Source organism: Squalius cephalus (assembly GCF_949319135.1).
Source record: "Squalius cephalus genome assembly, chromosome: 15".
Taxonomy (NCBI): Eukaryota; Metazoa; Chordata; class Actinopteri; order Cypriniformes; family Leuciscidae; genus Squalius; species Squalius cephalus.
The window spans coordinates 6849757-6864929 of record NC_137136.1 but is presented as its reverse complement, the minus strand read 5'-3'; the positions used below and the strand labels follow the sequence as shown (position 1 = coordinate 6864929).

The following is a 15173-nucleotide window of genomic DNA, read 5'->3' as shown; positions in this document are numbered from 1 at the left end:
ACTTTTAAAACTTTTAGCCCCCCTTACAACAAAAAGAGCGGTGTGTAATGAAGAGCATCATCAACAACATCAAATACTGGCTCTCAAAGTCTATTGTGGTGACAGCCGTGACGCTAGCGTCGCCAAGGTCACGGGTTCAATTCTCAGGGAATGCATGAACTGATTAAAAGGACACCATAAATGCAATTCAAGTCGCTTTGGATAAAAGCATCTGCCAAATGCACAAATGTATTATGATACCTATGTAGGAAGTACACAACAATGCAGCTCGCTGGCTTTGGAAACAGAGCTGAAAGAGAAACCGTAGCATCTCACAAAGCAGAAGTGATGCTGCAGAGAGCGTGAACAGATGGAGAGAGGCTATACCCATCACCCCTGCCTGCTCTCCAACCCCACATGTGCAACACGAATGGCTATTTTACAGACAAATTACACCACGGGGCATGCTTTCCATTCCCCAACCTGTATATCTGCCCTGCCTATTACAGCGCCAACAGGCATTCCTCAACGCAGACTGAGACATCACACTCTCCTGCGAAGCTAATCGAGCTCCATCCAAACACATCAGCCATATTTTCATCTCTTCCTGTCATAAATTTTCGCTGGCCCCGGCTCGGCCCGGTTAACAATCGGCCCAATTTATTGGCATATTGGCATGAGGTGATAAGGGCTAAAAACAACAGCAGCAAGCAGCCGCTCGTGAAGATGAGCTGATAACGCCGATATGAGCTCCCATACAAAACATCTCACCCTCCATCACCTCTCTATCAAACTCTTATTACGACGAGAGGAACTGAAAGAGGCGAGGGCGAGAGGGGTCTTCGCTTTGCCGGTGGGGGCGGGGACCAAAACTAACGCAAAATAAATATTGATAAAAAAAATAAATAAAAAAAATGGCATCAGATGTAACCGTTTCAGGGCCAAAAAAACAAGGAGGAGAAATACATAATTTATCACAGTATTATCGGGATATCCAGGCAGCCTAATCAAGGAGCGGTGGATGACTATTTTTTGCCTTATCATCCAAAGTGGTGGAAACGGAGAGGGAATTATCAGCCGGCTGCAGATTGCTGGGTTGGAATTTTAATGGTAATAATCGCGGCTCTGATGGTATATCTCCCCGCCTTATCTTTCCCATTATCTGGCCCTATCTCACAGGCATCGGTGCAAATTAATGGTGCTTTTTCAGCACGGCCTTTTTATCATTGCTCAGAGAGCACCCAAGGGGAGAGAATAAGCAAAATATTAAAATACTGCATAAATCACAATTTTAGATAACCGTCCAACGTATGGAGGGGGCGTATGGTGCCCAACAACCTTTTTGTCCTTTAGAATGACTCGGTCTCTCTGTTCACTGGATCTCTCTTCCTCTTCCTGAAGTGCCGGAGAGAGGAACTATGGGCTTCGCGTGACCTTTCGGAGCCAGAGACAATACCCTGATATTATGAATGCTCTAGTAACGGAGCTGTGAGAGCTGTTAGATAACTCAGACCTCAGTTTCCTGGACGTATCAAAAGGGGCTATCGTCGCAGATCGATTTGCATGCAAACGCCTCGGTCAACAGTTTAATGACTCTTTCTGGTATTCTAAAGCTGTCATGCTTGTCGAATGATGACAGAAAGTCCCACATCAAACAAAATACGACTGAAAGCCTTCAATCGTATTTGTGTTTACTGTACTGTACGCTGGTACAGTCAAACAATATTTGCTCTCACACTCTCACTGCAATACGTCTTAATGTTTCAGTGTCTGGATTATTGAAATGAGACATTTTCAAAGAAATATATATTTTAAAAAAAAGTTACATTTAACTTTAATATTAAAAAACATGAGCTCAAAATAGCACGCACCATCTCATGCGCGCACACACTCAAAGAGAAGCATTTTCTTTCACTAGTACACACTCTGCGTGACACACATACAAATATCGAGCAGCGACAAAAAATTATATGGCTTTCAGAATTGTGCAACTAGTTTATCTTGCTTGTTCTCATCCCCTTGGCTCAGTTTAACCTGTTTCTAAAAAAACATTTCACAACAGAGAAAGAAGATCCTTCATCCTTCCTCCCTGCGGTCCATACACACACACACACACACACACAGGCTGCTAAGGGCCCAGACCAGCGATCGCACTTCGACTCCTTCAATCGCAAAAGATAAATGCCACAATAGCCAGCTCATTTAATTATTGTATAAAAGACAGAACTGCAATTTTATTGTCTGATCTTTTCACTTCCTGAAGTGCAAAAAATATTCAAGTACCATCATAACAGTGTCCAAAAATAGGCCTGAAAAATGGAAATGCTCAAGCTACTGATGGTGTATATTTTATGAAACACATTATTTATTTAACTCTGTAGAGCTCTGCAGATTATTCTAGGCTGAGATGTGTCATATTCATTAAATATGAAATTTATTTTAGACTACAGAAATACTTTTGGAAGGATGCATTCGAAGAATACAACTAGCCTATATTGAGTAAAAATACAATATTTCATTTGCTTACATTATAGAAAATATAGTTCAGTCTGTATCAGTCTATGTGAGGGATTTTGGGCAATATTTATTTCATGATATCAATATCAGATTCTAAAAAGACCCTTTACAAGAAAAGCTGGAAATGTTTTAAAACTAAAAACTGAGGGACAACTCAACTATCAGCATTTATTATGCGTTCGAAGCCACCATAAAACTAGAACAATTGTAAAAATTAAACCTTGAAAAAATCATCGCCTGTTAATCGTGGAAAACACCTTCACATGCTCAAATACAAAAAGACTGAAAGATGAACTGACTAAAAACACATTGTCTCACCTTTTTAAAGAATCAGCTGAACATATAAAATTACAAATCAGTGCAAGAGATTCTATGAAACTTTCAGCACTAAACAAACACATGCATTACTATTATAAATGCACTTTTGCATTTAAAAACAGTTTTTTTTATTCTGCCTGAAAAGGTTCTAGAATATGCATTAAGAATAAATAAATGCAAAATAAAAACATAATAAGCAGGTCTTTAAATGTCACTAACTGCATCATTATGAAAAACATCTCCACATGCCTCAACAAATAAAATAAAAAAAACACTGAAAGATAGACTGACTGTCAACAGACCCTCTGAAAGAATCATCTTCAAATCTAAAACAACTACTTTAGTCAGTTCCTGTGATTGTCATATGAAACTTTCAGCATGAAATAAGCACATTCTACAATCTCAATAAGAATAAAAGAATATTAACGAAGAATGTGCAAAACGAAAGCATAACAAACAAGACTTAAATATCTTACATCGATTGTATCACGCGGAAAATAAGTCTCATTAAATACAAAAACACCGAAACAACAAAGATAATTTAAAGAAGGACTAAAAGAAAGACATTTGTAGCTGCTGCTACTATCAGTTGAGATAATAAACTGATCGATCTCTGTCTCCCTTTCATCCAACTTTACTCCGCCTGGCTTAGAAACAAATAACAGTAATAATCACAAACCGAGTAACTTACGTTTGATTTGCCGGGGGTTGCTCTGCTTTCTGCGGGACATGTTGATCCGGATGATTATTGATTATTAAATATTATTATAGGTTGTTATTAGAGGTTATTATGGATCATCCAAGAACCGAACGGGTCGCAGAAGGAATGAGGATTATTATTCACAGGCTCTTGCTCTCACACGCGCGTCCCCCCTCGCTCAGTGCGTGCGTGTAGCCTATATGTGTGTGTGTGCGCGCGGAGCTGCGGTCCGCTCGGACTGACGGCAGAGGGGAAGGCGTTTCGCGCTTTTGTTTGAACATGAAGTTTGATCCACCGCGGGCGCCGTACACACACAATCTTTTACATGTATGGCTGTTAAACTTCACTGTTCATACGGATTATTGTTCCAAAAAGCACTAAACTGACGCCAAACGTGTTCATTATTTTTTGAATTTTCAAAAAAGTTATTTAAAAGGTTTGATAGATAGAAATGTCGAATAAAAGAAACTTAAGTAGCCTAGCCTATTGATGATTTAATTTATTTATCGAGTATAAAGTGTTCCTACTAGATATGCGCATCGGAAATTACAATTGTCGTTGTGACAACCCTAGTGAGGAGTGCCTAGCGATTTTTTTTCTTTTTTTTTGCCAATCAGAAACGTTAGCCTACCTGTCAATCATCCGTATCCGGGTTTGCTAAAATCGGATTGGCTGCCATTATTTGGAGGGCGGGTTTTGGAACAGGTGTGGTTGAAGTTAGAACCACACCTACCTAAAGCAAAATAGATTATCGCTTAGATCGCTTCTTGCTTTCTAAATTGCACCAGGCACCCTTTGAAAGCACCACGTTTTAGCATTACTTTAAACCAAACTAAGTAGCCTAAATAATAAGTCATTTATATATGGGCTCGGCTGACAAAAAAGGCTGGGAAATGTTGGTCGTGTGTTGCGCTTTTGACTGTCTCGTGCTTTTCTGCGCGTTCACGTCGTCCTGACTTCTTATATCTACCTTCGAAGGTTTTGACACACTTGACAGAATTTGTTTTTCATAAACTTAAAAAAAATTAGACTTGAAATTAATTTTGTTGGCCAATATGAAGTGGCTTTTCTTTTTTATGGATGTCTTTAAATGTTTTTTTTTTCTCTCTCTCTCTAATTGGATGAGTTTGAATGGTTAGTGAAGTCAGCATTAAAGCATCCCAGGAAAGCATAGCCACTAACTTGACATGTCTCAGATTCATATGCTGTTTCTGTGCATCATAAAATTCTGTCTGACCTACACATGCCCTCCGTATGAAACTGTAGTGTGTGGGGAATCTTCTAAATTAATTTTGATGGCACATTTTTGTGTTTTAGAGGAATATTTTGTGAATTAATTTAAAATTTGTATTGATTCAATGCAAATCAGTTTTATTTCTAAATCACAATACAAATCACTCTACAGTATATACAAAGAAAGTTACAGAATGATTGTCCTATTCAAAAAGTGTGTCAGAACTCAAAATTCTAAGCAATACAAAAGTTTTTAAAATGTAAATAAATGTTAAACAGGCCAAATTATTTTTCCAGTCATTTGTGATTACGGATATGATTTTTTTCTAATAATTTAATAGAAATTGCACTATATATATAAAAAAAAACAACTATATACAAATTTCCATGAGTTTTCCAGGCCAAGAAATATATATATTTTTAAATCAATGAGGCCAACCTGAAATTAAAACAAATGCTAAATTGGAAAAGTGCATTTTACCTCAATACTGATCTTCAACTAGACTCAGCTGGCTACTTTCATCATGCGTTTGGTCAAAAAAATACATTCATATTTATTCAAAAATCCTGCGATGTCCACGTCACAGAAAATCTCTTTACTCAAATTTAAAGTATCATTTCCTAAACAGTTTCAGGGCCCGGAAATCACCACCTTCAATTAGCCAGTTGAACTGCCAAGTAAGACAAGCAAGTCGCCTGTGAAATTATCTTGTAACCCAATTCCGGGACTTTGGAACGGAGTCTGAAACTACGGCATAATTTCAAGGGGTTAACTAGTCAACAGAGCTGCACCTTGAGGAAACCTTTATCTGCCTCTGTGCAGTTTGCTTCTGCTTTCACCAGCCATTACACTCTGGCAAGAACTGTGCTCTTCCCAGCATCCTCTGCTCCAGCGCTGGCGGGCCGTGAGCTTGAGCCATGAAGGAGAATAACGTTAGCTATTCAGAGCTGAGTTCTATAGTTCTAGTTCAGATCTAGATGTTAATAAAATTGTGGTGAAAAATCTATATCAAATTTTGATCAGTTCATCAATGAGCTCATGTTCATTAGTGTTTTCTACAGCTTGATTTCTGCTGTCTACTCTGCAAATTAAAAGCAGTCATTTTTGTGACATATTCAAACATTGCTCTTTGGTTTGGTGTGTCAGCTCAACCAATGGTGTGAGTTTGGGGTGAGACTAAACATTCGGCTGAACCAATGGCAGCCATTAGTGACACACTGAGGCTCCTGCCAACAGTAAAACATGAAATTAAAGGTGCATTATGTTACTTTTGGCCGTCTTGCAGTTAAAAAAAAACTGCTTGCATTTTAGAAGAACAAGGTTTTGGTTGTGCTTCGGCTCTGCGTGACTGTCCAGATGAATTTGGTTATCCTACTGCTCATAAAACATTCACTATAGGCTTAATATAGGCCTATGTTTAGAAGGAAAGGATCTCAAGCTGACCAGCTGAAGATGTTACTGTGTAGCTTTAATATAGACACGGTGCATCCTTTAAAATAAATTCCCGCACAGCGCTACCATAACCATAATGAAATGACCCTTTACAATAGATAATGCTTTACAATCAACTCTGTTAGAGAGCTATTGCAAATCATTTGTTCAATAAAATACCATACTAACCTGTTGAATAATAAAAACGCCATCTCTGCATCACTTTTACAACATTTCAGATCCCTCAGTTCTCGCCATCTCTGAAAAGAAAAGAGAATGTTGATTCTTGTTCAAATAACTGTGTTAAGTGATTATCTTAATTATTTATTTTAATGTTATTCATATTGTTCATAATATGAATCATATTTATATCTGTCCACACAATGGTTAATATTTTATCAAAATTTAATGCCATGTAACTTCGCACTGAATACAGATTCAAACACATAAAAAGTAGAAGAAAACGAGTCGCAAGTGCAGTTTCGTGTTTTGAAAATGAGTAATTTAGCACACAATGTATTTCTCCCTTCATTTTAGAAGTGTTTTTTTTAGGTGAAGAGAATTTTAAGCTGGTTTTTAATTTTAATCTCGATCGATCGATATTCTCATCTCATCTTTTCTAAACTCATGGAATTCTACTAGACGGACAGTTTGAGAAGGGAGGTTATACTTTATCAAACTTAAAGTTTACAGTCTGGACCTACAAAAAGCTATTCATTTCCATGTTAAAAAACACATTATATTCTTAATTCATTCATGTTCCCTTGAACTGTGCACCCCTGTAAAACAGAGTAATATGTTGCATATGTTCATGTCTATTGTGTGTTTGTGTGGTGTTCATAACATTTAATTTTGAAGGCCACAGCTGTTCCAGTCTGTTGTTTGGTGTAACTCATGAATAAGGTTGACTCTGACTTCTCTGCCCCTCTTTGAGCTCCTGTGGCAGGTCAGGGGCAGCGCGTCTGCTTTGTATTAACCAGCACCTCCAAATTAATTAAGTGACCCTGGGCAAGTGCAGGGCCACCCAGTCCTTTCTGTCTTCTCATATCGTTCAAGGTTAGATTACGTCTGGAAACAGGTTTCATTTCTTCAAAAAGAAATGAACACACATATGCAAAGAAGTAAAGGCCGTTTTCAACCAATCAATAATTAAATCAAAGTGTTTTGCTGTAGGAGATATAACTGCAGGAGGACGCAGTGTAACTGCGACACTATATCAGTCACCGTGATCAGAAAACACTGCTCTTTCTTAATTTAGCCTCGTATTTTGTTTCAGGGTAAGATTAAATGAATCCAGACACACCAGGTCAGATAATAAATATGGCTGTAAAACACTGTATAATAGTATACTGTATAATAATGATTGCTAAGGTGTTGTTCATCCCAAATTCTAACACAAAGACACATCCACTGCTGTAATGTGCATACATGTAATGAAATATAGTTGGCAACACTGCATTACTCAAACCAATAAACCTTCCAGACTGTTTAATGAGATGATGTTTGGTTATTTTGAGATTATCATTCTACTCGATTGGCTGATTTACAGTGGCCACTCAATCTAATGTACAGGTGAAACTCGAAAAATTTGAATATCGTGCAAAAGTTATAATTTTGATGAGTATGGCTTACAGCTTATGAAATTCAAAATCTCAGAAAATTTGAATATTACATGAAATCAATAAAAAAAAGGATTTTAAATACAGAAATGTCGGCCCTCTAAAAAGTATAGTCATGCATATGTATATAGTTATATATATTAAATATATTAGTTTCACCTTTTAATTTGAATTACTGAAATACACAAACTTTCACCTGTAACCCTGTTGATGAGTAATGACAATTTTCTGTTTTCATTTTTAACTGAATTTTGAGAAAATATATGCTCATTTAAATTTAGAAAATTTAATTCATGTGTAAAAAACTGTTGGGTAAAATACTATAAGTAATTTCATGGAAATCATATACAGTCTTTCATCACAATATCACAACAAAAAAAAATGTTTTTTGCCATGACGTCTACATCTAACATGGAAAAACAGAATTTTCAAAAAAAAATATTCCTAGTTTAAAAAAAAAAAAAATTATTTACTTTAATCAAAAAGATTTTTCTTGTGAATATTGTTTGAATTGATAATCAATTAGTAGTTTTTTTTTTTCCTGTATCTTTTCCATCCTGAGTTTCTTTCAAAAATAAAAAAGCAAGTTGCTTAATGACATCATTCTCCAGGAAGTGACATCATTTGTATACTATAGTGGGAGGGGGAGGGAGGCAACAGCATAAACATTGATTAGTATTAACAATGAATTTAAAGAATTCTGTGATGTTAAGTACAAGGAATCCTCAGCATGGACCATTAAAAACCCATATCTGTTGATCAGACTTCTCTTTTTTAATCAAAACGAGCAGCAGAAATCCCTAAAGTTCAGCATTTGACATTTCTCATGCCAAAACACTCCAAAAATAGGCAGATGTTGGGGCTTCTTTGAGTGTAAATTCAGAGAGTCCAGCTAAAATTGTGAACTCCAGATTCATTTCACACCACATCTCGATCCCTCGGGACCTTTGCATGCGTTGGATCTTATTCTCGCCGCCGCGGCGCCTTGTGTTGGTCGTGCAATTTGACTGACAGGTACAAATCTGTGTGAGGTGGAGGGCGCCTCCATCACGGGCTGCAGCAGATGGTTGAAATAATTAACATGATGCTGTTCTCATCGCAGGGGAAATCAGTGGCATGGAGATCATGCCGCTGCTACTTTAACACACATACAGTGAGGAGTTTAATGGTAACATTAAATGAAGGGATTTAGAAGGCATATGGGATTGTGCTGTGATGATAAGAAATGCACAGTCATTGACTTGCAGCAAAACATGTATTTCAGTGGTGAAGATCAAGCCAATATTTGTCCACTTTTAAAAAAAAAAATGCTTTGCCTGGGTGCCTGCAATAAAGTCAAAAGTATTACTTTATCAATCTGACTACATAGGTTACGCTAATGAAATAATGGATCAGGGCAAATAGAAACAGCTCTTTAAAGGAAAAAACAGCACATTTTCACTTTTCACATTGCGAAATCACTGTAAACGAGGTGTGTGTGCACAGCTAAATATATCCGCGTCGGCCTCCAGCACATTTAAATATGATTTACTGCCGTCTGAACTTCAGCATCAGCATCGGCGGTGGCTCTTGAAGACGCAAGGCTGACTGTCTGCTCTATGATGCCACACCAACTGGCATTATGGGACTGGCTGCTATCCAGAGGAGGTGACGAGTGTGTGTGTGTGTGTGTGTGTGTGTGTGTGGGCGCTGTTAGACAGCTGGAGGAGTGGACGAGCATCAAGGCCATGCATTCATGTCCATCTGCTTGAAAAGAGATGGAAGGTCTAGTGTTGATAATGATAAAATTAATAAAGACCAGAAGATATAGAGAATAATATTGCTGAGTAATGACTCACAGTGTAAAAAAAGTGTAGTCAGGTCACCTAAAAAAAAGGGTGCTCTGTGTGGTAACATCGAAAATTGACTGGTTTTATTTATATTTACGTTTATGTATTTAGCAGATGCTTTTATCCAAAGCGATATATATATATATAAATTATAATATTCATTATATAAAAAATATGAATATTACTATATTAACACATATATTAAAATATGAATATTATATATACACACTTAAAATGATATGCAATTAATCTATTTGAAGTCAAATATATTAATAATAAGATTAATGTAACTAAATCAGCGACTATATTATTGCACCACTGAAAGTTGGTGATTACACTCTTAAAAAAAGGTTCCACAAAGGGGGTTTTTGCAGTGTTGCCATAGAGGAATATTCAAATTTTCTAAAGAACCTTTTTTTCACTGTAACTTTTTTGGCATCTGTGGTTCCAGGGAAAACCTTCAACATTTATGGAACCTTTCCATTGCATAAAAGGTTCTTTATAGTGAAAAAAAGGTTCTTAAAATATTCTTCACATTAAGATAAAAATGGTTCCTCTAACAACTGTTCATTCAAAGGTTCTTTTGGGAACCAAAAATGGTGTGAAAACCTTTTGGAATCTTTATGTATAATAATGTAAAGAATAGCCAATAGAGAACCTTTCTTTTAAAGAGTGTATGTAAATTCACTTTTTATTGAGCAGGATCATTTCTCTCTGATTCTTATAAAAAGTATTTTGCCTAAACTAAAACCTGAAGCTGGCAATTGTAATATTTTGATCCTCAACATGTGTGTCCCGCGTCGCTCCTGTCGATAGTGTGAGATTATTTGATCATTAGTGCTTGTGTGTGTGGCGTTCTACAGAGATGCAGTGTGTATCTCAGTATAGCTACAGCATTATCAGTGTGCCATGTTCCCGCTGGTCATGGCACCGTGCCCCCCTCCAGCATCCGCAGCGTGCCAACAGATGTCTGCGAGCGTGCCCGCTTCTCCACCCCTCCTGCCAACCCTCTGCCCAGCAACACACTTACACACTTCTGCTGCTACACACCTTCTTCTCCCCGGCTTCTCTGTGTTGTTCCTCCGTTTCTTTGTTTTCTCTGCAGTCGTCCTTTCCTCTCTTTCACTGCTGATTTCCATCCCTCCATTTTGAAGCTCTTCTTCAGTTTGTGTGTTGGAGCTGAAAACAAGTAAAACACACAGAGATGGAAATTATTTGACATTCTGTGAAGAGGAAATTGTTGGAATAATTATAATAAATTAGTTTCAAAAATGTGCCTTTGTAAGGACATACTCATTCTGGGAGAAGGGATTTGTTTGTTTGTGTCAAATATGCAAATCAAAGATGTAAACAGTGTTCTAAAAATTTTTTTTTTTCTGCCCTCTTTTTATTTTCCCTCTTTCCCCCCAAAATACAGGTATTATTTATATTATCAGTAGAAACACAGATTATACCTCACTGTCAGATTTAAAAAAAAAAAAAAAAAAATCACTTTGTAAAATTGATTCATATTTGACTGATTCTTCAAGAATGTTTTTATTGATTATATATATTAGTCTTTTAATTAATTTCTGCATCTGTGAATATCTGTTGCATTTGCATTTAACATATACATTGGGAGATTATCAAAGTTATTAAGATAATCTATTTATGGTTAATAAACATTTTAATAATAATAGTCATTATTATAAAAAAAAGGTGTGAATTATACTTGAATCATAATGGAAACAATTCCACTTTAATTGGAATTTAATATTTACCCCCAATTTCAAGAACCACTAGAAATTCACATCAAACATATTCACATAGTTACTGTCATAACTGTAAAATAAATTATATTAAAATAAAATAGAAAATAAGCAATTTTAACATTATTCCTTAAATATATACAGACAGACAATGCTGATCTGTAGACCATATTTCTTAATATTTATTTTCTTCTAAGCAGTAAAAATGAAAAACAGATTTGTTTCAATATGACAACCTCTTCTAACACAAGCACGCACGCACGCACACACACACACACACACACACACACACACACACACACACACACACAAAAAGAAAACATTTCTGGTTATTTTAGATGTTACCACTTGAAGCAGATTATTTTAGGTTACCTGACAAAACTTTTTTTTTTTTCCAGTGCAGGCTGAAAGTAATGACAGCAAGAGCTGTGAAATATTGCAACACTTAAACATTTAACAGCCACTAGACGCATTTAGAGAGAAGCAGATGTTCTACAGTTACGTAACTGACCGTTTTTGAGGACAACAACAATTGTTCTGCACGTTTAATACGTTTTTAATCAGAATCAATCACTACTTATCAAGTTTAAGTAAACTGCATGACTACATTTTCAAGAAAGATGCCTTTGTTTAAAGAAGCCAATCCTAAATGCAAACCGCAAAAAGATTATTTTGCATCCTGACCAAAAGAGAGATTTATCTTTTATTTTTACCAGCAGATCTTTCAGAGCATTTTTATACTGTAATCCAGGCCAAATCATTGTTATTGTGCATATATATTACAACCACGAGCAAATGATCAACCTCTTTATTTTTATCCAAATCCTATTATGTCCAGTATTGAGCAAAATATCCTCCCTAAGGGATTTATGTGCAGTCTTCCCTTCCGTTTAGGTTTGCGAGGATAATATTCAGTGGATATCAGTCACAAACGGCATATGAACGCTCTGACAGAATAATTACATTGAAATGCAGCTGCACGCAATTTCTGCAATACCTTCATTAAAGGCTGCCAAGGGAGGAAAATACACAGAATATCGAGTTGATTCATCTATAATTATTAGATTACAAATGGCCGGGCACAGTCCACAACAGTTGCGGTTAATTACATGCTTGCAGGGAGCACTTGCGCCCATGACAGATGTAACAATAACAGCATAATATCACATTTCTGAGCAGAGCTGCCAGTTAATCAGAGGCCCTTATTCTAATGCGCCTAATATAATTGTCCGATCCATGGCGTTTCATTTAAAACATCTGGACTAGAACGTTTGCATTCGGATCTTATTTATCTCTCAGTTGTTTTGTGGCATGATGGTTTTGCTCGCAGAAGCAGCAGTGCAACACAACAGGAAAGAGAAGCAGCATGTGTATATTTTCACAGAGAGGTTGGGTGTAGACGGCTCAGAAAAGTGAATCTACATCTGCCAGCCTCCATGCAAATAGCGCCGCCACCCTTAATGGTGAAACCTTCGATGAAAAACAGATAAAAATATTAAATATTCAGGCGCCCCTTTCACACAGTATCAAAAGGCTCCAGATGTGCCAGGCCGGAGTTGTTATCGGGCGGCCAAACGACAGGCATTGAAAGACATTCCTCTGAATTTCAGACCATATAAAAAGTGTTTTATACGATGCAAATGAATGGTAATTTTTGACTATGGAGGAGAAGCGAGAGGGGGGGGGGAGATGCCAATAAACCCTATCATTTGGGACTAAAAGTCCACAAACGGGAGACACTTTGGATTCGCTTTGCCTGTCTTCCCGCGTTAGATGCCCGAGATTGCCGCGAAATTAATCCATTTAACAATCTGTGGCTTTAAATTTAAGGATTTCCAGTTTTTTGGAATATCAATAAGTTCCAATTGAAGAGAGAATTCTTTTGCAATTCAGGCATGTGCGGGCGATAACGGAGGAGTTGGCATGGAAGGCAGGCAGAGATGGATTAATTATGCAGGGAACATGGAAATTCTGCTTATCAACGCTTAGCAAAGGAGCCGAGCTCACATAATCAGAAAAACCAGGATGAAAAAATATAACAATGCGGTGGCACCTTCCAGCTCATCGTCTTACAAGTTAGATTCTTCCTGTAATTAAAAACTAACATACAATTATATTCATATCTCATAGGCAGACTATGAGTGGTTATGTGTTAAATATCAGAACGGGGTATAAGGGTTGAGGTGGGGGTAAAATAAAATAAATAAATAAATAAAAAAAACGTCTTACACAGGGATGGAGGTCTCTAGGGACGGACGGAACTACTTAGCCAGGAAAACTTCAATTATCATTTAAAAGCCAGGAAAGACAAAGCTAGCGGAGCTCAGAGACGCTTGCTTGTTTCCTTCAGGCGAGCAGGGAGGGAATATATGCACTGCTGAGTTCAGTTCACACTTATCACTGGGAACTTTGAAGGGAACGTCAATGGATAGGGCTGCGCAAATCCCAACAGAGCATGTGTGTGATTCTGGCACGCGGACCTTTGGCGGTGTTTTCGCTACAGCGATATGGCGAATAATACCGAATGATGGGTCATTTCCACTTTTGCGTTTAGAAAACTGGGATTTTGCAGTAACGTTTGCAAAGCTCTTTGTTCCTAAAACCGTTTGGTGTTGCGAGGAACAGGAATAAGGTGGCAAAGCTTAATCCAAAACAAACCCTGATTTCTGCTGTTTCTTTCGTTCTGTTGAAGATACCTCTATTTCCAGTTTTGTTGTTTTATTTGAGCCGGAATGACTATTACAACAACAAATGCAGGGATCATGGAAGTTTCAACACTGTTCTTCAACACACCGTTCTTTCCCCAGTAAACACCAGAATCTTTTAAAAGGGACTGCCTTCTTGGAAATACATTTCAACAGTCTTATTCGTCACTCTTCCAAACTTTTACGTTTTAGCAAATCAACCAAATTAAATTGTGGGAAAAAACATTCCCACAATGCTTAGTGACTTACTTTGACCCAGTGGTTAAAACTCCACGTTCACACATTCAAACCTGGCATTTTGCGATACATGCGAGAACTGATGACGTTTTTTTTTTGGTTTCTCCTCGTCTTTCTTCTCCGAAAACGCCCGGTGTTGCAACACTATGAGAGAATGAACAAAGGAGACATACTGTAAAGCGAAACGAAAACGCATTTAAAGGAATAGTTTGCCAGAAAATGACAAATCTTGTCATGTTCAACATCAGTCACACATTATAACCATTTTTTGTGTCAGTATCAAATGTTTTCATTTAAATAAACGCACACTGTCACACAAACCAAGCCCTTTCACTATATTTTTTGACCTGTACTGGGCTGTGTTTCCCAAAAGCACCGTACGCTAAGTTGATCGTAGAGACCGACGGTGGTAATGCTTACAATGCTTTTGAAAAACGCAGCCCTGGGCATTCAAACTACATTTGAACTAATTTTCATCTGCCTTCATCTAACCGCTGTTCGCTCTTAGAGCTGTATGGCTACACACACTTAAGTCACTAACAGCAAATCTCAGTTTTTTGACTCCATTGAATTCTCTTTCCTGCTAAGATGCGCCTAAATGATCTTCCACCTTCCTGAAACACCTCACGTCTGCCCCTTTTGACACAGACCGACGGATGAAAGAAACCAGGGTTAGGCGAGACCAAATCTCCTCAGTTCATTTGCAAGATTCTTGCAGCTTTGAGGGATGTACCGCACCTGTTGCCGATGCCTCGATTCCGTTTTTTGATCGGGACGCTCTCTGACAAAGAGGAGAAGTGGAAGCAGAATAGAAAAGAGAGAGTGGATGAGATCCTTATCGAAAACTCTCCACTGG

The 15173-nt window shown here is 37.5% G+C and overlaps 1 protein-coding gene across 5 annotated transcripts in view; it reads right to left on the bottom strand.

Moving 5' to 3' along the window:
• The window catches only part of zfpm2a (zinc finger protein, FOG family member 2a), a 212887-nt gene that overhangs the window by 155724 nt on the left and 41990 nt on the right, over positions 1–15173 (bottom strand). For 2 of the 5 annotated variants that reach the window (XM_079893742.1, XM_079893744.1), the window contains exon 1: positions 3506–3881. In XM_079893742.1, coding sequence (XP_079749868.1) covers positions 3506–3545 — 40 coding nt within the window. In that variant the 5' untranslated portion in view covers positions 3546–3881. Of the gene's footprint in view, positions 1–3505; positions 3882–6368; positions 6440–10677; positions 10807–14329; positions 14395–15173 lie in introns of those variants that run through there. The other 3 variants (XM_079893741.1, XM_079893740.1, XM_079893743.1) reach the window with 3 other exon arrangements.